This window comes from Triturus cristatus, chromosome 9 (genome assembly GCF_964204655.1).
Source record: "Triturus cristatus chromosome 9, aTriCri1.1, whole genome shotgun sequence".
NCBI classification, from domain to species: Eukaryota; Metazoa; Chordata; class Amphibia; order Caudata; family Salamandridae; genus Triturus; species Triturus cristatus.
The window spans coordinates 434,478,826-434,501,457 of NC_140592.1; the positions used below are offsets into that span (position 1 = coordinate 434,478,826).

The following is a 22,632-nucleotide window of genomic DNA, read 5'->3' on the forward strand; positions in this document are numbered from 1 at the left end:
ATTTCAATGGCTTTTAGTTTATTAAGAAAAAAAGTGTTTCAAATTGTAGAGTGGAGCACAGTCAAGTGGCGTGTCGATAAGTTGAGTGCGGTAGAGTGCAGTGGAAGAGAGTGTCATAGAGTATAGTGCCAAACAGTGGATTGTTGCCAAGTGCAGTAGAGTAGAGAGGAATACAGTTGAATGGTGTAGTGTAAAGTGGACTAAAGTCTCACAGAATGGAGTGATATGGTGTGTCGCATTGTGGAGTGGTGCACCGTAGAGTGGAGTAACATACCATGGAGTGGTGTGTGATACAGTAGAGAGGAGTGGCATAGAGCAGAGTGTAGTGGTGTGTTGTAGAGTACAGTAGAGGAGAGAATCATATAGTGGTATGGCGTAGAGTGTCTTAGAGTGGAGGCGTTTAAGAGTGGAATGGAGTGCTTTGTGATGGCATGTCATAGAGTGGAGTGGTCTGTTGTAGAATGGAGTACTGTGGAGTATCGTAGAGTGGAGTGGAATGTCGTAGAGTTAAGTGATGTGTCAAACAATGGAGTGCCGTGTTAAACAATGGATTGCCGTGACGGCAGAATGGAGTGGAGTGGCGTGTCGCATATATTGCAATTGAGTGGGGTAGAGTGGTGAGAGTGCAGTGGCATAGAGTTGGGTTGCATGTTGTACAGTAGAGTGGAATGGCCTATCATTGTGTGGCATGACGTACAGTGTTCTATAGGGGGTAGATTGGCGCAGAGTCGAGGAGCATATAGTGGAGTAGAGTGTTGTAGAGTGGAGCGGTGTAGAGTGGAGTGGCTCCTCATGGAATAGAGTGGAGTGGTGTGTCATAAGGTGGTTTGTTGTACACTGTGTTACTTTGCAGTGGCATTGAGTGGAGTGTCATAGAATGGAGTAGTGAAGTAGATTGGAGTAGAGAAGAGTAGTGTGTCATACAGTACAGTGGAGTAAGGTAGCATCTAGTAGCATAGAGAGAGTTGCGTAGAATGTCGCACTGTGGAGTACAGTGTCATAGAGTGGTACAGAGTGGAGCAAATTGCTATAGAGTGGAGGAGAGTAGAGTGGAATAGAGTAGAGAAGCATAGATTAGAGTGGAGTGCCATACATTGAAGTGTCATAGAGTGAAACCAATAGAGTAGAGCGCCATACAGTGGGGAACAATGTTTTAGAGCAGAGGGCCATTGAGTAGATTACTGTGCAGTAGAGTACAGTGGAGCAGTATAGAGTGGTGTACAGTGGAGTGTGGTGTCGTAGAGTGCAGTATCGTAGAGTGGGGTGTCATATACTAGAGTTTCATCGATTGAAGTCTCATGGAATGGAGTGTCGTGGAGTGGAGTGCCGTTGAGTACAGTCTCCAAGAGTGCTGTAGAGTGTTGTAGAGTGGAGTGGCACAGAGTAGATTACAGTGGGGTAGACTGTTGCAGAGTGGAGTTTTGTGGAGTGGACTGCATTGAGTGGAGTGAATGAGAGTGTTGTAGAATGGAATGCTGTGTCATACAGTGGAGTGGTATGTCATGGAGAGAAATGGAGTGGCATGTCATAGGGTGTCATACAGGTTAATAGAGTGGCTTAGAGTGGAGGGGTAGTGACTGAAGTAGAGTGTCGTAGAGTGGCAAGGAGTGTAGTAGAGAGTTGTATATAGTGGAGTTGCATTCAATGCAGTAAAGTGTTGCAGAGTGGAGTAACGTAGAGTAGAGTAAAGTGTCATAGAGTGGAGTGGCGTGTAGTTGAGTAGAGTGGCATGGAGTATAGTAGAGTGGAGCATCATAGATTCAAGTAAAGTGCCATAAGTTGGAGTGGGGTGCTATAGAGAGGAGTGGAGTGGAAAGTCGTAGAGTGTTGGAAAGTATTTCTAGAGTGGAATGGCATAGAGTGAAGTAGAGTGTTGTGGAGTGTCATGGAGTACAGTGTTGAAGAGTGGGGTGGCATGTAATGGCATAGAGTGTCGTAGAGTTGATATGCATAGAGTGGAGTGAAGATGGGTGTAGTAGTGGAGTAAAGTGGAATAGAGTTGAGCAGCATGAATTACAGTAGAGTGGAGTAAAGTGGAGTGAAGTGGCATAGAGAGAGTTGCATAGAGTGTACAGAGTGGAGTAGCTTGGCATAGAGGGAAGTACAGTGTTGTAGAGTGGAGTTGTAAACAGTGGAGTTCAGTGTCATAGAGTTGAGCGGTATAAAGTGGAGTGTTTTACACAGGCAATGACTGGGGTATAGTGTTGTACATTGTAGTAGAATGCAGTAGAGTGAAGTGGTGTTTTGTAGAGTGGAGGAAAGTTTTGTGGAGTGGAGTGGCACATCATGCAGAAGAGTGGCATGGAGTGGAGTGGAGTGGAGTGGGATAGCATAGAGTGGTGTAAAGTGTTGTAGAGTGGAGTAACATGTTGTACAGTGTAGTGGTGTGGCATGTCATAAAGTGTCAGAAAATATTATAGAGTAAAATAGGGTGGAGTGCATACAGCGGTGTAGAGGGCTGTAAAGTGGAGTGACATAGATAGAGTGTGGTAAGGTATGGTAAAGTAGAGTGTCGTAGAGTCGAGTGACATACAGTGGTGTAGAGTGGAGTGGCATAGAGTGGAAAAGTGAAGTTGACTGGTGTACTGTGTCACAGAGTCGAGTGCAGGAAATTGGGATGGAGTGACAAAGAGGATTCTGTGTAGAATGGAGTAGAGTGTCATAGAGTGGCAGAGTGGAGTAGAGTGTTGTACAGAGGAATGCCATAGAGCGGAGTAGAGTTTGGTAAAGTGGAGGGGCGTAGAGTGTCATAGAGTACAGTGACCTAGAGTAGAGTGGTGTAGAGTGCAGTGTTGTACAGTGTCATGTTATAGAATATCCTATACTAGAGAGTATTGTGGTGTACAGTGTCATGGCATAGAGAGTTGTTCTGTACAATGTCTTGGCATATAGTGGAGTGGTGTAGATTGGAGTGGCATAGAGTGGAATCACATAGAGTGAATGGCGCACAGTGGAAAAGTGTTGAGTGGAGTGGCATGTCGCAGTGTACAGTGGATTGGTATAGAGTGGAGTGGCATAGAGTAGAGTGGTGCAGAGTGGAGTAATGTAGCGTGAAATAGCAGAGTTTGGAGTGGCATAGAGTTAACTGGCATGAGGTGGAGTGTTGTAAAGTGGAGTGACATAGAGTGGGATAGAGTACAAGAGTGGTGTAGAGTGAAGTGCCTTACAGGTACATGCATTAACCATTTTTGCGAGCTCAAACAGTGCGATTCACAAAAATCGGACGTTTGCGCACGCAAAAAGGACATTACCGATGCATCAAGGTTCAAATGCAAAAACAACAGTTGATGGACAGAATGCAGAACAATGTCATACATTCACCCCAGCACAGAGATCTGGGCCTAAATCCATCGTTTTTTTGCAACCATGCCATTCCAGTTTGAACCCAGCCATATGCAAATCAGTCTTGACCCTGTGCCTTATGGGAACAGTCCAGCCCGAACTGCCAAGCCAGGTCCTCCCTGGACTGGAACCAAGCATCCTAGGACCGCTTTCGGGGTTTCACCCCTCTTCAGCCAGGATAGCTTGTTTGCAGTGGCATGGAGAGCACGAGACTCACGTCTGAGCATACCCGTCCCACTCGGGGTGACAAATGCAAAAACAACAGTTGATGGAAAGAATGCAGAACAATGTCATACATTCACCCTAGTACAGAGATCTGGGCCTAAATCCATTGTTTTTTTGCTCACCATGCCATTCCAGTTTGAACCCAGCCATATGCAAATCAGTCTTGACCCTGTGCCTCATGGGAACAGTCCAGTCCGAACTGCCAATCCAGGTACTCCCTGGACTGGAGCCAAGCATCCTAGGACCGGTTTCGGGGTTTCACCCCTCTTCAGCCAGGATATCTTGATTCCAGTGGCATGGAGAGCACGGGACTCACGTCTGAGCATACCCGCCCTGCTCGGGGTGACAAATGCAAAAACAACAGTTGATGGACAGAATGCAAAACAATGTCATAATTTCACCCCAGTACAGAGATCTGGCCTAAATCCATCGTTTTTTTGCTCACCATGCCATTCCAGTTTGAACCCAGCCATATGCAAATCAGTCTTGACCCCGTGCCTTATGGGAACAGTCCAGCCCGAACTGCCAAGCCAGGTCCTCCCTGGACTGGAACCAAGCATTCTAGGACCGCTTTCGAGATTTCACCCCTCTTCAGCCAGGATAGCTTGTTTCCAGTGGCATGGAGAGCACGAGACTCACGTCTGAGCATACCCATCCCACTCGGGGTGACAAATACAAAAACAACAGCTGATGGAAAGAATGCAGAAAAATGTCATACATTCACCCCAGTACAGAGATCTGGGCCTAAATTAATCGTTTTTTTGCTCACCATGCCATTCCAGTCTGAACCCAGCCATATGCAAATCAGTCTTGACCCTGTGCCTCATGGGAACAGTCCAGCCCGAACTGCCAAGCCAGGTCCTCCCTGGACTGGAACCAAGCATCCTAGGACCGGTTTCGGGGCTTCACCCCTCTTCAGCCAGGATAGCTTGATTCCAGTGGCATGGAGAACACGGGACTCACGTCTGAGCATACCCGTCCCACTCAGGGTGACAAATGCAAAAACAACAGTTGATGGACAGAATGCAGAACAATGTCATACATTCACCCCAGTACAGAGATCTGGGCCTAAATCCATAGTTTTTTTGCTCACCATGCCATTCCACTTTGAACCCAGCCATATTCAAATCAGTCTTGACCCTGTGCCTCATGGGAACAGTCCAGTCCGAACTGGCAATCCAGGTACTCCCTGGACTGGAGCCAAGCATCCTAGGACCGGTTTTGGGGTTTCACCCCTCTTCAGCCAGGATATCTTGATTCCAGTGGCATGGAGAGCACGGGACTCACGTCTGAGCAAACCCGTCCCACTCGGGATTCCTTAAATGTAAAGTAAGAACCACTTGAACATAGCAATTTTGCTACTAGGGGGCGCAAATTACCATGAAGTTGAACTTGATGGTAATTTGCAATAACTTTGAAAAATGCACTGAAGTGCATTTTTCAAAGTTGTAGGTTACACATACACACATGCCCTTGGGACATGTGTGTGTGCAACATGTGTGCACAGAGCAATTTCAGGGGTGCAACAGGGTGTCTGTTGCACCCTTGAAATTGCATGCGCAATTTGCGAGTACCTATTGGTACTCACAAATTGTGCTGCAATCTCCCATTCATTCCTATGGGCCTTTAGGGCCCATAGGAATGTATGGGAAGACATTCCTTAATTGCGACTCACAGTTAAGGAATGTTTAGGAATTACTATTTTAATAGCAATTCCTACATGCATAGGCTTTTGAGAGTCCTTAATTGCAATTCCTTTATAATCGCAATTAAGGACTCACAGAAGCTTTTCTTGAAGCATCTGCCTGTAAGAGTGTAGAAGCATAACGTAGAGTAGAGTGAAGTGGTGAAGATTCAAGGGGCATGTAGTACATTAGAGTGGAGTGTAATGTCATAGAGTTGTGTGTCATACAGTGTCTTATCATGGAGGGGCGTAGAGTGGAGTGGCCTAGAATGGAGGTGCATAGGGTGGAGTGGCACAGAGTGTCGTTTTGAAGAGTTGAATAGCCTAGAGTAGAGTGGCATAGAGTATTTTGTCGTAGAATGTTTTGGTGTACAGTGTCATGGCGTAAACTTTCCTTGTGTACAATTATGGTGCCCTACAGTGTCAGAGCATACTGTGGAGAGGCATTTAATGAAGTGGTGCAGAGTAGAGTGGAGTAGAGTTGAGTCATAAAGTGAAATGGCGTAGATTGGAATAGCATAGAGTTGAGCAGCGTAGAGTGAAGTGGCCTAGAGTGGAGTGGCAAAGAATGGAATAGAGTAGAATGTAGTGGCTGAGAATGTATTGGCTTATAGTGAACTGGGGTAAGGTGGTGTTGGATAGAGTGGAGTGCCGTAGAGTGGCATTGAGTTGAGTGCATAGAGTAGAATAGTATAGAGTGGAGTGGCATAGAGTAGAGTGGCATATGGTGGAGTGGCTTGTCATAGAGTAGAGTTGTGTGGCGTACCGTACAGAATAGTTGAGTGTCATTTCATAGAGTGGCGTGATGTACAGTATCTTACTGTGCGGAGTGCAGAGTGGCGTCGTGTGTAGAGTGGAATGGCGTATAGTGGTGTGAAGAGGCATAGAGTGTTGTGTCGCAGAACATCGTGGCATACAGTGTTGTGATGTAGAATGTCATAGCGTACACTGGAGAGGTGTAGAGTGCAGTGGCGGAGAGTGGTGAGGGCATAGAGTTTAGTGGGGTAGAGTAAAGTGTTGTAGAGTGACGTAGACTGGAGTAAAGTGTTGCTCAGTGACATGGAATGGAGTAGAGGGTCATAGAGTGGAGGAGCATAGAGTTTCATAGAGAAGAGTGTCATGGAGTAGCATAGAGTGGAATGGCATAAGGTGAAGTGACATGTCGTAGAGTGTAGTGGGGGTGTAGTAAAGTGAAGTGGCATGTTGCAGAGTGGAATGGTGTATTGTGGAGTGGCATAGAGTGTTGTAGAATGGATTAGAATGTCATAGAGTGAAGTGGTGTGTCGTAGAGTGACATGCCATAGAGTGGAGTGGCATGTCATACAGTCGAGCAGGGTGGCGTACTTTGGAGGGGCATAGAGTGGAGTGGCACACCATACAGTAGAGTGGACTGGCATGTCATAAATTGAGGTGTCGTACAGTGATGCAGAATGAAGGAGTGTAGATTGGAGTGGCATAGAGTTAAGTGGGATTTCATAGAGTGGGGTGATGTAGAGTGGAGTAGGCTGTCGTACAGTGGAGTAGGGTGTCATAGAGTGGAACGACATGTCGTAGAGTGGAGTGGTGTGTAATACAGTGGAGTGGAGTGGCATGTCATGTCGTAGGGTGTTCTTTAAACAGACATAGTATGAAAAGCCTGAACACATTTAGATGAAATTATGTAGAAATATAGACTATGGGGTATTGAGGGTCATTTTTGGTAGTAGATCTACTTTTTTGTGCAGTGGCGGCTCCTCCACTAAGGTAGAGGAGTGTCGCCCAAATGCTTTTCAGCAGTGTAAAAAAAGGAAAAATAAACTGATAATAACATGATTATAATTATATTTGTTCCTGCTGTGGTAGCTTTGTGGGCAGTGCGGGCTGGGCAGCTCAGGCAGGAGATGGGGGAGGAGTCGGGGCACACTGTATGTGTGCATTAATGTTTGGTCGTCCGTCTTGGCCCGAGCCAAATAGTCATGCGTGGTTTGCATGTTCTCCACCCAGACTGCATTAGAGCCTGGGTGGAGAACATGCCCAAGCTCCCACTGCCTGTATGAGCGCCAAACTACAGCACTTAGAACAATCACAACGCTGCATTGCAGTATTGTGATTGGCTATGCGGAGTCTAGGTACTTCCTGCTTCCGGCTTCCTGTTCTGGCTGGGGAAAACAACGAAGGAGAGACGCGGTTAATGGTAACTGAAAATGTTTTTTTCTTCTCTCCCCTGTTCCCCCTGCCTCATCACCCCTGTCCGTGCCAGCCACCGTTGTTTTTGTGTAAGTTTATGATTGTTTGCTGTACCTAAAGATATTTTATGAGTAGTATATTTACGACTGCAGACTCTCCACACATAAAAAATAGAACAGTCCTATCTTCTTATGTGCAGAGACTCTGCAGTTGTAAAGAAACTTCTAGTAATATGTATTTTTGGAGACCAAACAATGGTATACTTACACAAAAGTGTAAATTGCTCATTGTAAATTAGGCACATAATGCACAAAAAGTAGTGATGTATTGTCCTGAGGTATACTGCTGTAATTTCAAGGCATACAGCTGTACTACTCATAACAGTGTATGATTGAGCAATAAAATCCCTTACAAAATTCAAATGCAGGCGTAATGTTTAGATCACACTTCGTTTGCGCTCTTGGTTATAAGTAGACATGTAGTGCAATATTGTATTATAAGTGCATAGGAAGGAATGTAGCAGTTTAGTTAAGTCTTTAAAGATAGGGAAATCTTGTTTTATTACTTCATATAGTAAACAATAGATCATGGAAAACCAAGAACCCCAGTAGTTACAGAAATTATTATTATTAATAATTTTTTTAATTAAATATGCAAAAAAAAAAAATACTAAGGTACTATATTTCCCTTTTTAACCCAGAACACATACTAAGTGTGGTCTAAAGTATATGGCTAAATCTTGTTTACACAATGCTTAGCCTGCATTGTGGGATTTAAGGGGAAATATAGTGTAGTACAGTGTATGTTTTATTTGTTTACATATTAAATTATTTTTTACTATTTTACATTTTGTTAAGTACTGTGGTACATTCTGGGTAGTACTATGGCACTCCATAAACTTTTATTAACATAGATAAAGTGCCTCCTTCCAATGCACTTATAACCCATTAGTACAGTAGATATTCAGTTAAAACCCACAAGGTAAAATAAGTGTGGGCTAAACAACATGGATGCCTTTAATTTACCCATGGGCTTTGACTACCCAATCATATACTGTCTTGTCATCGACATGTTCCAATGCTTTTGTGCCTTATACGTTTTTAACTACTAAAACAATTTTGATCTAGTAACAAAAAAGGACCCTTTCTACACTATAATTTATATACCTGCTAATTTTTAAGAAAATGTGTCTGTTTTGCTGTTACTTCTATCTAAAAAGTCTGTGGAAAATGTATTGGTGGAAAATTACATTTTGGAACCCCTCTTTCTTTCTTTGCAACCCCTTAACAACTCCCAGCAAAACTCCGAATCATCAGCCTACGTAGTAAAAACAATAGGTCTACAAAGTTTTGTGGACATTTTCAAATGGTGGCAAAGCTAATAGCAAGCAAAAATCTGAGTAATTCCTACCTCTGGGATTCCTAAGTATAACAACAGACTGGCTACTGTCACTCTGAGATATATATATTTATACATTCAAGCATTCTGAGATCACCTACTCCTTTTTACTTTTTATGATCTCGCAAGAGTCCCAAGAGATTGCAACATATCTTGATTTTATTTTTTTACATTTTATTCATCACAGTACTTATGCCTTACAAACCTCTTCTCAATAACTACGGGAAGGGATACCTTTCTCCTAGCACAATGTATTGAGAGCTGACCTATTTCTTTTTACTCTTCACGACCCTACAAGAGTCCAGTGAGATCGCCCAACTATTTAAAGAAAAATATACATTCATTTCCATCCCAGTAGTTATGCCCTCTGTCATCCCAGCGAGTACCTTTGAGGTCAAAGCGTTCTCGCTGGGACGACAGAAAGCTGCCTGAGCAAACACTGGGATGGCAGTAAAATGGATGACAACAAATAAAAGGGATAATACTGATACGATTGGGAGAGAAAAACTAACACAGACAAGGAACTATTTGGGGAAACCGGGACGGAATTACAACCGATTAAAAGCCCTGAGAAAGTCGCGGCCACCTGCCATGGGTGTCAAACCTCGTGTTGGCTAAAAAGAGACTAAAAACAGAACTAAAAAAGAACATATGAGGATAATCCTAACAAATACAAAGAAAGACAAGAATTGTTGATATCTGTTATTTATATAATACACGTTGACATTAGCTTGTGCTGGGGAAACCTGTTTTTTGTACAAACTGGGTGATTTTGGTCATCCAACTGTGCAGTGGGTGATCTCTCCACCTCAAAGCACTGCATATAAATAAGTTCACGACAAATTCCAAGTGTACTTCTGTAGAGCGCCACAGAACCTTCTGCAAACCTCACCCACGCTAGCGTATTTTACCCTGGTGTACCTTAACGGGTATCTGCACCCATTTTGCCCTCAAACTTTAAGTAAAGTCAAAGGTTGTGGTTGCAGTTCTCAGAAATGCGTTCCTTTTTGTCTTCCTCTGGGGGTCCCACTAGCCTGTTTCATGAAAAAGGACCCCTAAATATGAAAGAGTAGGGACCATAATCAGTTTGGTGCCCCCTCTAAGGCATTTTTTCCTAGAAGCAAAAACAATAGTGTGTGATTTGGAATAATTAGCACTTAAATCAAACGCTCTCATATAAAGGCCACAAAGGCGCCAAACAAATGTGGTGAACCTACTGCGGTCCTAGCAATTAGAACTGTGTCATCCACATAGAGAGAGGCGGGTACTAAATGCAAACCAGCCCTTGGAATATCTATAAATGCTGCATCAAATTCAGAGCCCAAATCATTAATGTATAAAATAAATAAAAATGGGGCCAAGATACAGCATTGTCTGTCCCACCCTAATGGAGATTCACAAACTATGAGAGGTGCCCTGTCTGATCATAACTTAGCGAGGCAGCAAGAATTAAGGGTAAGTCCCGTAGGAAGTTCAATATTCTGTTCCACCCCAAGGTCATTCTGCATCCTCCACAGTTTCAATCTATCTATACGATCGAACATGGAGGTAAGGTCCATAAATGCTATATAGAATGAACCTTTCTTTGCAAAGTGTATTTGCCGATAATCAATTGTAGGTTCAGGAATTGATCCAGGATGCATTTTTCTGGCCTGCAACCCATACTGAAGATCGGAGAACACATTATTCTGCTCAGACCGCTCCATTAGCCTAGAAAGAATAACTTTCCCCAAGAATTTAAAAGTTGTATCAATAAGGGAGATGGGTCGATATAATTTTGGGTCTGATCTAAGCCCTTTTTGAACATGGGAACAATCATGGCCTTGGACCAGGATTGTGGGATACCTTTCCTGCAGACAGTATTCTACATGAGTTAATATTCTTGCCTATACTTGTGGTTCACATTTAAATACATTTGTGGGCACCCAATTGGGGCCGATAGACTTTGCATTAGGCATTGAAACAATGGGAACAGCTATCTCCTCGTCAATTTAATCCAGGATGTAACCCCCACTCCATTCAACCTGATTTCAAATCTGCGACTTGGCCATAGCATTATCATAAATTCCCTGAAAGTGCTAGACCCAGATATCCAGGGCGATGATACTATCCATCACACCATTTCTAGATTCCTTAAAGAAAGGCCTATTGACACCCTCTCAAAACGTCATACTGTTGTTCAATATGCTACCTTGTACAAGGTCATCCCAGGCTCTCTTTTTTATATATATTTTTCTAGCATTTTAATCAATTGTGGAGTTGGAACTCCTCCCAGTGAAGTATGGGATAGAAACCACTGTCTGCTTATTAGTGAGGCACTGGAGATTACCATCAGTGAGGATGGTTAATTAATTAATAACATATTCTTTCCTTTAGCCCTAAAGGGTTTGCTTGTGTGGATCAGAGCAGGAGACCCAACCTTAACCAAAGGTAAATTGTCCCAAAACCCAAGTTCTACTGTCAGGGGCATGGCCACACCCTGCCTTCTCCTGTTGCCAATAGGCACAGGACAGAGCCTCTCTGCCGGACGGATTAACGTGCTATATAGTGCTGTACAGGTGTGTGGACAGCAGGGCCAGCCTCCAGGGGCCCTGGGCCGCTGGTCTGTGTAGTCCTTAGCCCCTCTGTGAAGAATTGCAACTTGCTTGAATCCCGCGCTGCGGGACGGATGACTGCTCTATATAGAACTAGACAGGTATGTGGGAAGCAGGGACCGCCTCTTGGGGGCCTGGGCTGCTGGTCCATGTAGTCCTTAGCCCCTCCGCAAAGAATTGCAGCTTGCTTAAATCCTCAATCATACCATTAATGCTCACCAAAATTGTTCTTTTTATGCACAATGGACTTACTGTAACCGCTGAAGCCAATGCCCTGAAAAATGGAAATACTTGTTCACTTCGATTGTCGGTGGTATAGTTCTCTATGCTCTTTTTGCTTTATGCTTTATATATAGATGAAATACAATCCAAGCCAACCTGGCATAAATAAAAGCAAACCTGGCATGTGTTTCACAATCATTATACCTCTTCAGAGAGGTTTAGCTTCATCAAGACACAAAGGAGCACGCAATATCAGTCAAAACAATGCAGGAGAAAGGGACTGCTATGGGCACATGCTTCACCCCCAGCTTTACAAATATGCATATGGGCAGGTGGGAGAAGCTGGTGCTCTTAATTCAATACCCAGATGAGTGGCAGAACACGGTTGTCTTAAGGTTAGGTTTATTGTTGACTTGTTTGCAATTTGGAGATGAATGGTAGAGAGTGGCAAACACTTTGTGGAAAGAATCAATGAAAGCAATCTTAACCTGAGGTTCATTAGTGAAGTAAGCAAACAACAAGTGAATTTCCTTGATCTCAGTCTATGTCAAAAACAACCAACCTGAAATAAATGTGTTTAGGAAACCAAGGTTGAAGGACTCACTCCTCCATGCCCATAGTTTCCACCCACAAAGCTTAGTGTCAAGCCTCCCATATGGGGAGTGCTTGAGGATGAGAAGGTATCACAGCAACAAAGAAGAATCAGGGAAAACATTAAAGCAGCTCTCTGAGAGATTTGAGAAAAGAGGTTACACCAAAACTACATTAAAAATGCCATAGAGAAGGCTAGTCAAGACACCAGGGAACATATTCTGTACAAACCAAAAAAGATTAAAACGAGTCCCAAGTTTAGGATGATCACATCATACGGTAAAGAGGAAGGCACTATGCATAAAATCTTGTAGAACAATTGGCACCTGGTGGGACATGATCCTGTGATAGGGAAGATAGTACCCAGAAGACCAAGGTTGACCTTTAGGAGAGCTAGGTCAATGAAAGACTATTTAGTTACGAGCAGTCTTGAAGAAGTTAAGAGTAGAACCTGGTTAGGTGCAAAGTGTGACTTTATGCCAAGAATACAAAAGAGTATGAGATACCACTATAGAAACGAATGACAAAAATCAAAGGACAGTACAAATGTAAAACAGAACACACAGTATTTGTACTCTCCTGTCCCTGTGATTTGTTATGTGGGAAGCATTACAATACAGTTGTACAAACAAATCCTACAACATGTGAGGCCCATAAAAAACAGAGACAGGAACTATCCTGTAGTGAAACATTTTGAAGGAACACCATGTTAGCATTGTCAATATCTTATCCTACTTTGTAATTGATGCAATTCCCAGGAATAAAAGGGGTGGAGACAGGGAGAAGCCCCTGAGATGTTCAGAGTCTAGATACATTATAGAATTGAAAACAAAAATACTCACAGGGCTCAATGCAGAGGAAGATTTGCACACTAATCTGTAATGTTGCAAATAACATACCTCACACTGTAAGTCATCAGAAATGGGGAGATTATTGTAACTTTATTTTAATATGTTTTAGTGCCACAGGGCACTTTTTGATGAACACAATTGTGATGCTTTAGGGACTTTATATTAGTGAGAATAGTGACCTATGACAATTTGTGTAAGCCCACTGGGTGAAATGTTGAGATATACACTGTGTAAAATATTATAATGGAATAGTTTTAACATAATAATCAATTGGGTTTAATGAGATTTTGAGCTTTATTACATGCTATGTGTGGTTTTAGCTATAGAAATCAGTGCTATAACAGATTATATGAGGTCTATTTAGTCATATTCCTTGATATATTTCATTTTAATTGCTGCCGTTAGTAGAGGCGTGAACCACAAAGCACTTTAGGGGGATAAGCCCAATTAGGCGCAACTTGTATGACAAAAGTGTTATCAGCTTGGAGTTAAACACATGCATCTTGGGCATAGATAGACATTAGATATGTACGTAATGTCTAGTGTGTGAATTATAAAAATAATGAAGAATACCGTAAAACAATATTCATGTAATAAATCAAATTGATGCCCGTGTGGAAGAATGTCTTCTATGTCCATTATCAGCACAAATTAATGCCAATTTGGTATGGTCACAAATATGTTTAAAAACGAATATATTTAAGACAGATGTAGACATGAAGTATAATTGTAACTCAATTCGTATGTGAGGGAGCATATTAGAAGAGAGACTAATGCAAAGCTAAACTGCTGAGATGTTCTCTATGTTTACTAGATGTAAGCACGAGAGCACTTTGAATACATGAAAAAATGGTACCCTTTGCTTGTGAACTAGGCTACGATGCGACCAAAACACGTCAAGCGGTAGCACTGAATAAAATAAGATTGAAGAACTGCCCAATGGTGCGGCTCCTTGCTGTGAGTGCCTGCGGAAGGACGTTGTTTGAGATATGTATATATATATTGCTGAGTGGTAGTCACCAATGTGTAGTAATAGGTCAGAGTTTACATAGGAAGAGATTTTTTAGCTTTGCTAACACCTTTGGCACCGTTTGACAAATCTTCACAAATCTTTCGGAAAACAAAGCTCATCCACCTCAGCTCCTTCCTGGAAAGTTTCTGGGTGATCCATCATCCGGGGACTGAAAAAAAGTAGGGTTCCGAAACACATTTCCCAATGCAAATTCCCATAGGAATTTTAAGAAGCGATACAGAAAAAATGGCTAAACAGAATTACACCACACTTGGCAGAAAGCTAGACCTTTACACAGACAGTTAGCTTTTGGTGATTTGGTGTAAGTTTGTTCTGCCTTTTTTTAGAAATTAACCTTTAAAATATGGTTATATCTGGATGATTGGCCCGTATTTCTCCAGTTGTAGTTGCACGATACTGCAAATTTAAAACATAGAGCCTTTTGATTGACTGAGGGTTCTTTTTTCCAGTTGGGTGCTTCGGTACCATGAGAACAGTCCCTATGTCCTGAAGAAAATAAAATGAGGGTTGAAGAGGGAAGGGAAGGACAGCTCTGTGCAGTGGGTTTGGCTATCCTCGGGGTGCTGGGTGCAGGGCATACTGCCAACTGCAAATGGTCACACAGCCATTGGCCTTGTATGCCGGTGTGTTGACCGCTCATTGAGGATTGAGCATGGGGTCTGGCTGTGCATGTTGGGGTGATACTGCCAGATGGGGTTTAGGCACAGACCAGACCAGGCTCGGTATCCCAACTCCTCCTGCAAATGGTAAAAAGCTATGCTCAGTGACTGAGTTGGGTGAATATAAACAAAATACACCTGAAATTCACTTAAATATTCAGAGGTTAAAGTGACATTATAATAATGTGTGGTATTAAAGTCTTAATTCTGCCCAAAAGAACTTGAAGTTAAATGACAAAAAGGTAACAGTGATGTTAGAGTTCGGTATGGTAATAATATCTTATGTTAGGTTAAAAGAAAATCTTAGAAATTGAGAGGAAAAACAAAGATTTTAGTGATGTTATAGTATTGCCTCTTGATAATTCAAAACCATGGTTTAAAAAAAAAACTCTGACATTCACTAGCTATAGTTTAAAGAGCCAACTATAATTTGCAACCCAGCGATGCACAGCTAATTACCTCGTGTCACATTACTTGTGACATGATTAATGACATAATTGATGACATCACTGATGACATCTCAAATGACATGCACCAACAGAGAAGCCTTTGAGAAACATACCAAAAGACAGTATGTATGCCAAAACATATTGGCATTTAAAAAGGATGTTGAAGTCATAGTATTCACTTGGTATTCCTATAGCTTCTCTTTTAAGCTTACTTCGGGCACCTTCAATAAAAATATCTTTTGTTTTAACCTTGAGGTAATTTTAATATCTGGATCCCTTCACCAATTCAGTTTTAATTGATTAGGCTGGTCCTGTAGGAGGTTGATCCCATTCTGATAGTATTAGCAAGACGGGATAATGTTACCTATGATGAAGCATGCAACAAAAGTGTGGATGAGGTTTCTTATCTAGAATTGCTGGTTTTGATGGGACTCTGATAGTCCCCATTTGATGCAGGGTACTGCACTCATTGTGAGATAATAGTCTGTGCAAGATGCTGCCCTACAATGACCTAGTATGTCTAAGCCCACTCAGGGAAAGATCAAAGGTTATGGTGAATTTTAATCACTAAGCCATAGGGAGAAACCTGGAGGGTATCATCTAGGAGTTATTTTTCTTTGTGATACAGATTAGGTCTGTTATGCCGCTGACAGGAAAGGAAAAGAAAACATCCCAATCAATATCACTGCTTGCTTTTGGTAAACATCCACATCATTACCTCTCTAAGTCCTTAATAACTATGTTGACCTCATACCGACATTACTCACCTTCATGCTTACCCAACTATTTAATATTTAATTTATTTTATATGTAGCAACTTTGTATTAGGAAAAGAATGATTCAAAACCAGATTCCAACTGAGAATTGTAGGGGAGAGAATGGCTGGTGTATTGAGGTTTCCTGAAGCATCCCAACATCCCCTTGACAGACATCCTTAAGTGGTGCTTTGGCCTTCTGGCGCAAGCGTACAACATGGTCATAGATTCCAGACACTCTATCTGGACTTGCAAAGGTACACATTGGCCTACATTCTTTTCTACCCCAAAGTCAGGTTGAGCCATCCAGCACACTTAAAAAGTGTGGCAAATTAGATCATGAATCGGTGTGGCTGTGTTGGGTGCTTGGAGTAGCTGGTTTATTGTGAAGCAGCATGTCTGGTTCATAAAAACTACAATGTTATCTGCAGTGCTTTGTGGTGAATATAAATACCATGGGAGTCTTCGTGCCATTGAGGGTTTCAAATGAAACAGAAAAAGAACATAGTGCATAACGACTTTGCTTAAAAAATCATTGAGCTTAGTTTGCCAGCCTTGAAGTAGGTTGCTTCCAACATATCCATAACCATACCTCTAACTTCTGGGTATTTGAGAAGCATCAGAAAGCCATATGTGATTGTTGTGCCAATTGTCTCGAGCCCCGCAAAAAATATCTGGAGAGTCGCTGTCAACAAGTTGGTCATGTGGAATTCTGTTGAAGGATTATTTTTTTCCTAAGGTAGAAAGGAAAATTGAGGAATATATTAGGGTGCAGTAAACTGGAATATTGCTAATTCATAAACACAGAAAGAGGGCTTGTAATTAATTTTCAGCCACAGATAGTTTAAACAAATTTTGAAACTCTAACTTGGTTTGTTACTGTAAAATTGCTCATGTAATAAGATGTCTGCATTTGTATGCAATGCTGGCCAGCATAGAAGAGGAATGATCCTTCCATTAACAAAAAGACACTCTCTCAATAGAATTCACTAGCAAAATTATCACAGGAGACAGGGAAACATACAAACATGAAACTGGGGTCCCCAGTCACTCTGTGCTCTATGCACTTATCAACTCTTGTACGATTTATCAAATAACTATAATTTGTGCCCTAAAGTAATTAAAACTCACACCCCTGCCATGCACAGTGTTGTCACCAATGATCTCATTTCAGATGCTGCAGTGATGTTATCAATGATGTCATCAACATGTCATGAGTGATGTAATACGGCAGATAATTAGCAGTTCATGGTGAAGGTGCATGTTTGAATTACCTTAGGGCACGAGTTATAGTTACTTAGCATAAATATAACTGGTAACTTTCAGTGGTTTTGTTCATTTAAAATTGTATGTTTTTACTGACATTTTGCATAAATATAATATCCCTTTAACCTTTGGTTTTTTTGTTGAGTTTCTGAGGTTTTTGTTTAATGCAAAATAAGTTAATATTGTGACACGCAACTATACCATCACTTTAACCTTTGTTTTTCAGTGACTTTCAGGTTTTTTTAAAACATAAATTAAGATGTCCTTTGCTGTGTGTGACATGCAATTGGACACTGGGCCTGGATTTCTGCAGCAGGAAGTTGGGCACCAGTGGGGGATTGGGAAAGTTAAAACTTTGTAGGGCCGGTCACCCTATCACCTGCAGTGCACAGCCTTTGGCCATGTGCAGGGGGAGTTGGGGTAGGCCCTGTGCAGTGGGGAGCTGGTTTCAAGGCCTGGCCGAGTGCGGCCCATGGCTGACTCTGTGTAAGAATATAAAGGCTGTCATTTTACATAGGGAGGATACACTGGCTTTGTCAAAAAATCACCAATAACTACAATTAAATGTATATTTTATAAATTCACCCATTGCAAGTTTTAATAAAAGTGATTGTCATAAAATATTTTGAACAAAGCCTTTAAAACAAACGTTAACATGTTTTTGAGCCTTTCTTCTAAGATTATTCAATAGCACAAAGTGCAATTATAGAAACAACCACTTGAGGTCCCTGCACTTCAGATGATGAACAGCTAGATCCAGCTCAGAGTGCTTTTAAAAAACTATGGAAATCTCACCTGGGGCCATAAATATTATAACCCAAGATGCTTACGTTTTTAAAGTTTATAATGTTGCTGGGGGGGCTGCTGCACTCCATGCAGCCCTGCAGAACAAGAATAATGTTGGGTAATGCCCCTGCCTCTTCAAGGGGTACCATCAGAAAAATAATATGTGCTTGAAAAAAGCCCCATTCCTTCAAGGGGCACTCCTTGCTAGGAGCAATGAATCTACTCCTTGCTAGGAGCAGTGAATAATAACTGAGCAGCTCGTGTGGCTCATTTAATATACATGTTACCCCTCATTAAATTCATTTTTATATTATTATTGTTGATGTGCCGGGCCCATCAGGGACACCCACCACTTTTTATGATCCAATCACTGTTTTTAAAATGTTGTATGACTTAGAATTGTTTATGAATTTAAGTGAGGACAGCAGTTTGAAAATGAAATCAAAGTGGACTCCACAGTTTATAAGTGGTAATAATATTGACCTGTTCTAAAGAGCAGCAATTGATGACTTTGATAGATGGAATGAGACAATGATATGCAAAAAGTATGTATCCTATGACAGTAATCTTACACTTGGGGAAAGGGTAGCACTGAGACAGTTATGTGCTGAACAAAACATCCTCATAGGAGAAGCTAAGGGAGGAAATATGGTTGTATTGGATAAAGACGCATATGATCGTGAGATATTTGGCCAATTGAATATTTAAAATTAAACCATAACGCTGTTTTTGACATTGTCAAAAATATTAATGCCAATTTGAAATGATGGTTGACATAAAGGTTACTGAGTGATGATGAATATTTCTATTTGTTGGTAGACAAGCCTTGATTCCTCGGTATGTATGCACTTCCAAAGATACATAGGAGCCTGCTGTGCCCTCCTTAAAGGACCATAATATCGGGGATTGGGGGCCCACAGAAAGAAATTCAAAATTTGTAGATAGCTTTTTACGACCAGCTGTGACTAATCTCCCATCTCATATTAGAGATATGAAACATCTGTTGAATATCTTGAAAGATGTCGTATGGGACTTGTAACATGATGTTTGTAACTATCGATGTAATTTTTATATAGGAATATATCACATCAATTGGGTATAATTGCTCTTAGATACTGTTTATACAAAAGACCTATTGAACACATGGAGCATACCGAGACGCTAATTAAGGTGTCTGAGATAATACTTGAACACAATACTTTTTTGTTCAATGGGGAATGGTACAGACAAAAATGCGGAACTGTGGTGGCTTTCAGATTTGTGCCGTCCTTTGCCTCTCTCTTTATGGGATGCTTTGAGATGGTGCATCTCTGGGGGCTGTCAGGTGCCAGGTGGCATGATTTTATTGTATATTATGGACTACATCTAGATGACTTTATATTGATTTGGACTGGTAGTCAGGTAGAACTACAAGATTGTTTTGAATTTATGAATAACAGCGTGTACAATATGTCATTTACCATGGCATATAGTGATGAAAAAATTGTATTTCAAGATGTTTAGTTATATGTCAACCCAATAAAAATTAATAGTTGAATGAATAGTAAAGCAACTTATTGTGATTCTCTGTTACTTACAAGAAGCTCTAACCCTAAATGCCAGATTCAGTAAATTCCATTTGGGGAGATGCAAAGAATCAGGAGAAACTGTAATAATGATATTAAATGTATGCATTATATTATGGACATAGAACTACGATTTCTGACACACAGATATAATAAGGATGTTATCCTTAGAGCCAAAACAAGATCATTAAGACTAAAATGAAGTTCTACTCTTAAGGACAAAGTGAAAAATAAGAATACAAAACCACTAATGAGTATAGGCACATGCTATCACTTTGGATCACAAAAAGTGCATAACATACTTAGCTGACATCGGTCCCTTGCCACATCAGACTTGACGATACAACAATTCATCATGGTCCGTCCATGTATTACTTACCACAAAGGGAAAACAACACATAATAGACTCAGTCCTAGTTATCCCAAGATGTAAACAACTAGGGAAACATGATTACACAGACTTTTCAAGGGCTCATATAGATGTGGTAATTGTAATAAGTGCATGTTGTCATTAGATGGAGTTAAGTAATTTGAATACAATAACTCACGTAAATTTACTATTTGTTCACACATTGACTGTATGACAAAATATGTTTATGTGATCATTTGTAAGTGTAAAAAGATGTATGTGGGTAGTATCATCAGATCACTCAGGGAATGAATTGTTAAACATTTTAGAGCTTTAAAAAATGTGGACGGGAGGTACCCATTTGCAACTCATGCTAAGGAATGTGAAGCACAAAAAATGAACTTGCAATTTGTTTTACATGGGATTGAATCTGTACCAATTGATGTGAGGGGCAGAAATTAGGAACTTAAGTTGAGATGGAGTGAAGCCCACGGATCATTAAATTGCATGCAGTGAGTAAGGGACTGAATATCGATCTGGAATTGCAATATTACACACCTGATAGAGTGAGCGTGGCATGTGGTTATCATGTTTGCACTACTCTTTACCTAATCTTCTTGATGGGTTCAATCACCTCTTCTTCTTGTCTCTTCTTCTGAATAGGATTTCTACTGAACCATTTTGAGAGATTTTGTCTCTGTAAAAATAGGACCAATCACAGATTGGTGCAACTGCACTGTCCACTGTCACTAGAGTCAATTATAGGTCTGCTTCTTCATAAATGGCACTGCCTCAACCCAGATGGAGAAGGGGTGGTGAGTGAGTAAAAAGTAGTGCAACGCTGCTTGACATGGAATATTGGAATAGGCTTGGACCATGATAGGCGTATTTGAGTGATATATCCTTATAGACAGAGATTATGTTAGCCTAATAAAGAATCATAAATATAGCTTGTTTGTCATTTCTTCCCCTCTTATTTGAAGTCCATAGACACATGGCTAATGCTCTTTTGAACTGCTAAGAATTGCCACATGTATAATAAAGTGTTGGTTCGAGATCAAAAATACTTAAGTAATTTATTTTGTCTTTCGACTGTCCAAAGATGCCACACAATCGACGGAGTGCATACGGAGTGCATCCATATATGACTGATAGGTTCTCTTACAGTTAAGTGGTGTTTTTACTCACTAGGAAAGTCCAAGATATATTCAGACATATGACATGACATCTTTCTCTGCCAAACAAGATGCTGGCTTGTGGTAGAAATACCTAAATAGTTTACTTTCTCTTAACTTATATGGATACTTTGAGTATTCCAAGATGGTGTTAAAGTAAGGTGCGAATATGGATGTAGTCCATTTTCCATGTTTAGGGCTTTTAGAGATCAGGTGGTGCTCCGATATAAAATGCAGGTCTAAGATGGAGCTTATGTGGAACACCTTGACTCACGAGGAGTACTCTTATTGGAGACAATTCCGAGAGAGATCGGTAAGACAATGTCTGAATCGGGTTTGGCTAATAGACTTGTGAGCATCGGAACACGTTTTCGATAATCTGGTTGGGACTTAATATAAGGGTTTTACAATGACACGTACAGAGTATGAATTGCCAAAGTCGACAGAATATGTTGACTACACAATTTACAAGTTATATAGAAGACTGGATGGGATGTGGCAAAGGGTGCGATTTTGATTTATATGATAATGCGATAATATATGCTGAAAATAGGTTTCAAAATGATAATGGTATGAACTTTTGACCCTGCAGATGGTACATGGTATATTGGATTACGAGATTATTGCAGAATAGATATTTGAGGCGGTCACAGAATTTAGGTACTATGTTCGGCATTGATAACTTATTTTTAACCAAGTAAGCCTTGTAGGTGTGATTATTATGTGTGGATCTTTTAATCAGTAGAGGTTGGAGCTTTTTGGATAGATTTATAGAGTGCATGGCTGCCCAAGGCCTTACCAACGCTACAAGACTACTGCTCCACGAAGGCTAAAGATAGATTAGTGATACTGCTGGAACAGCCATGTTTTGATTGACTACCGGAATGCTGCTTCCGTTGTCAGAAAACAAGATCCGTGTGCTAGTGAGTTCCACAACTTTGGTGCAAGGAGGGAGAATGACCTACCTCCCCATCTGGCTCTCCTGATTCTTATGCTTTTTATCAGTCGTTCAGGGCCAGACCTCAGTCTTCTATTTGGGATGTGATGGGTCAACAGGTTTCTAATTTTATTTGGGCCCTTGTTGTGTAAAGCTCTGTGTGTCATGATGAGTGCCTTGAATTTATTTTTGGCCACCACCAGAAGCCAGTGTAGTGCTGTAAGATGCTTCCTGGCCGATTCTTGTGTTGGGACCTTGCATAGTAGCCTTGCTGCAGCGTTCTGGACTACCTTGAGTCAGGTGATCATGAATTTGGGCGCCCCTAAGAAAAGTGAATTTCCGTAGTCGAGGCGTAATGTGAGCAAGGAGTGGACTACTGTCTTCCTGAGCTCTGAGGGAATATTCTCCAGAACTTTGCGGAGCATTATAAGTAGTCTGAAACATACACCTGTCAATTTCTTGGCTTGGGTCAACATAGTTAGGTCCTTATCAAGCCAGTAACCCAGATTTTTAACAGATTCCTTTGGGGTGAGTGGATTACCTAAGCCTTGTTGCTGATGATGATATTGTTTAGAACAAAAAGAA

At 41.2% G+C, this 22,632-nt stretch overlaps 1 protein-coding gene across 1 annotated transcript in view; it reads right to left on the minus strand.

Moving 5' to 3' along the window:
* Positions 1-22,632, minus strand: part of LOC146798102 (cytochrome P450 2G1-like) — a 610,713-nt gene that overhangs the window by 249,404 nt on the left and 338,677 nt on the right. Inside the window, exon 6 of the mRNA XM_085625317.1 lies at positions 16,562-16,703. Within this exon, the coding sequence (XP_085481443.1) occupies positions 16,562-16,703 (142 nt within the window). The remainder of the gene's footprint in view (positions 1-16,561; positions 16,704-22,632) is intronic.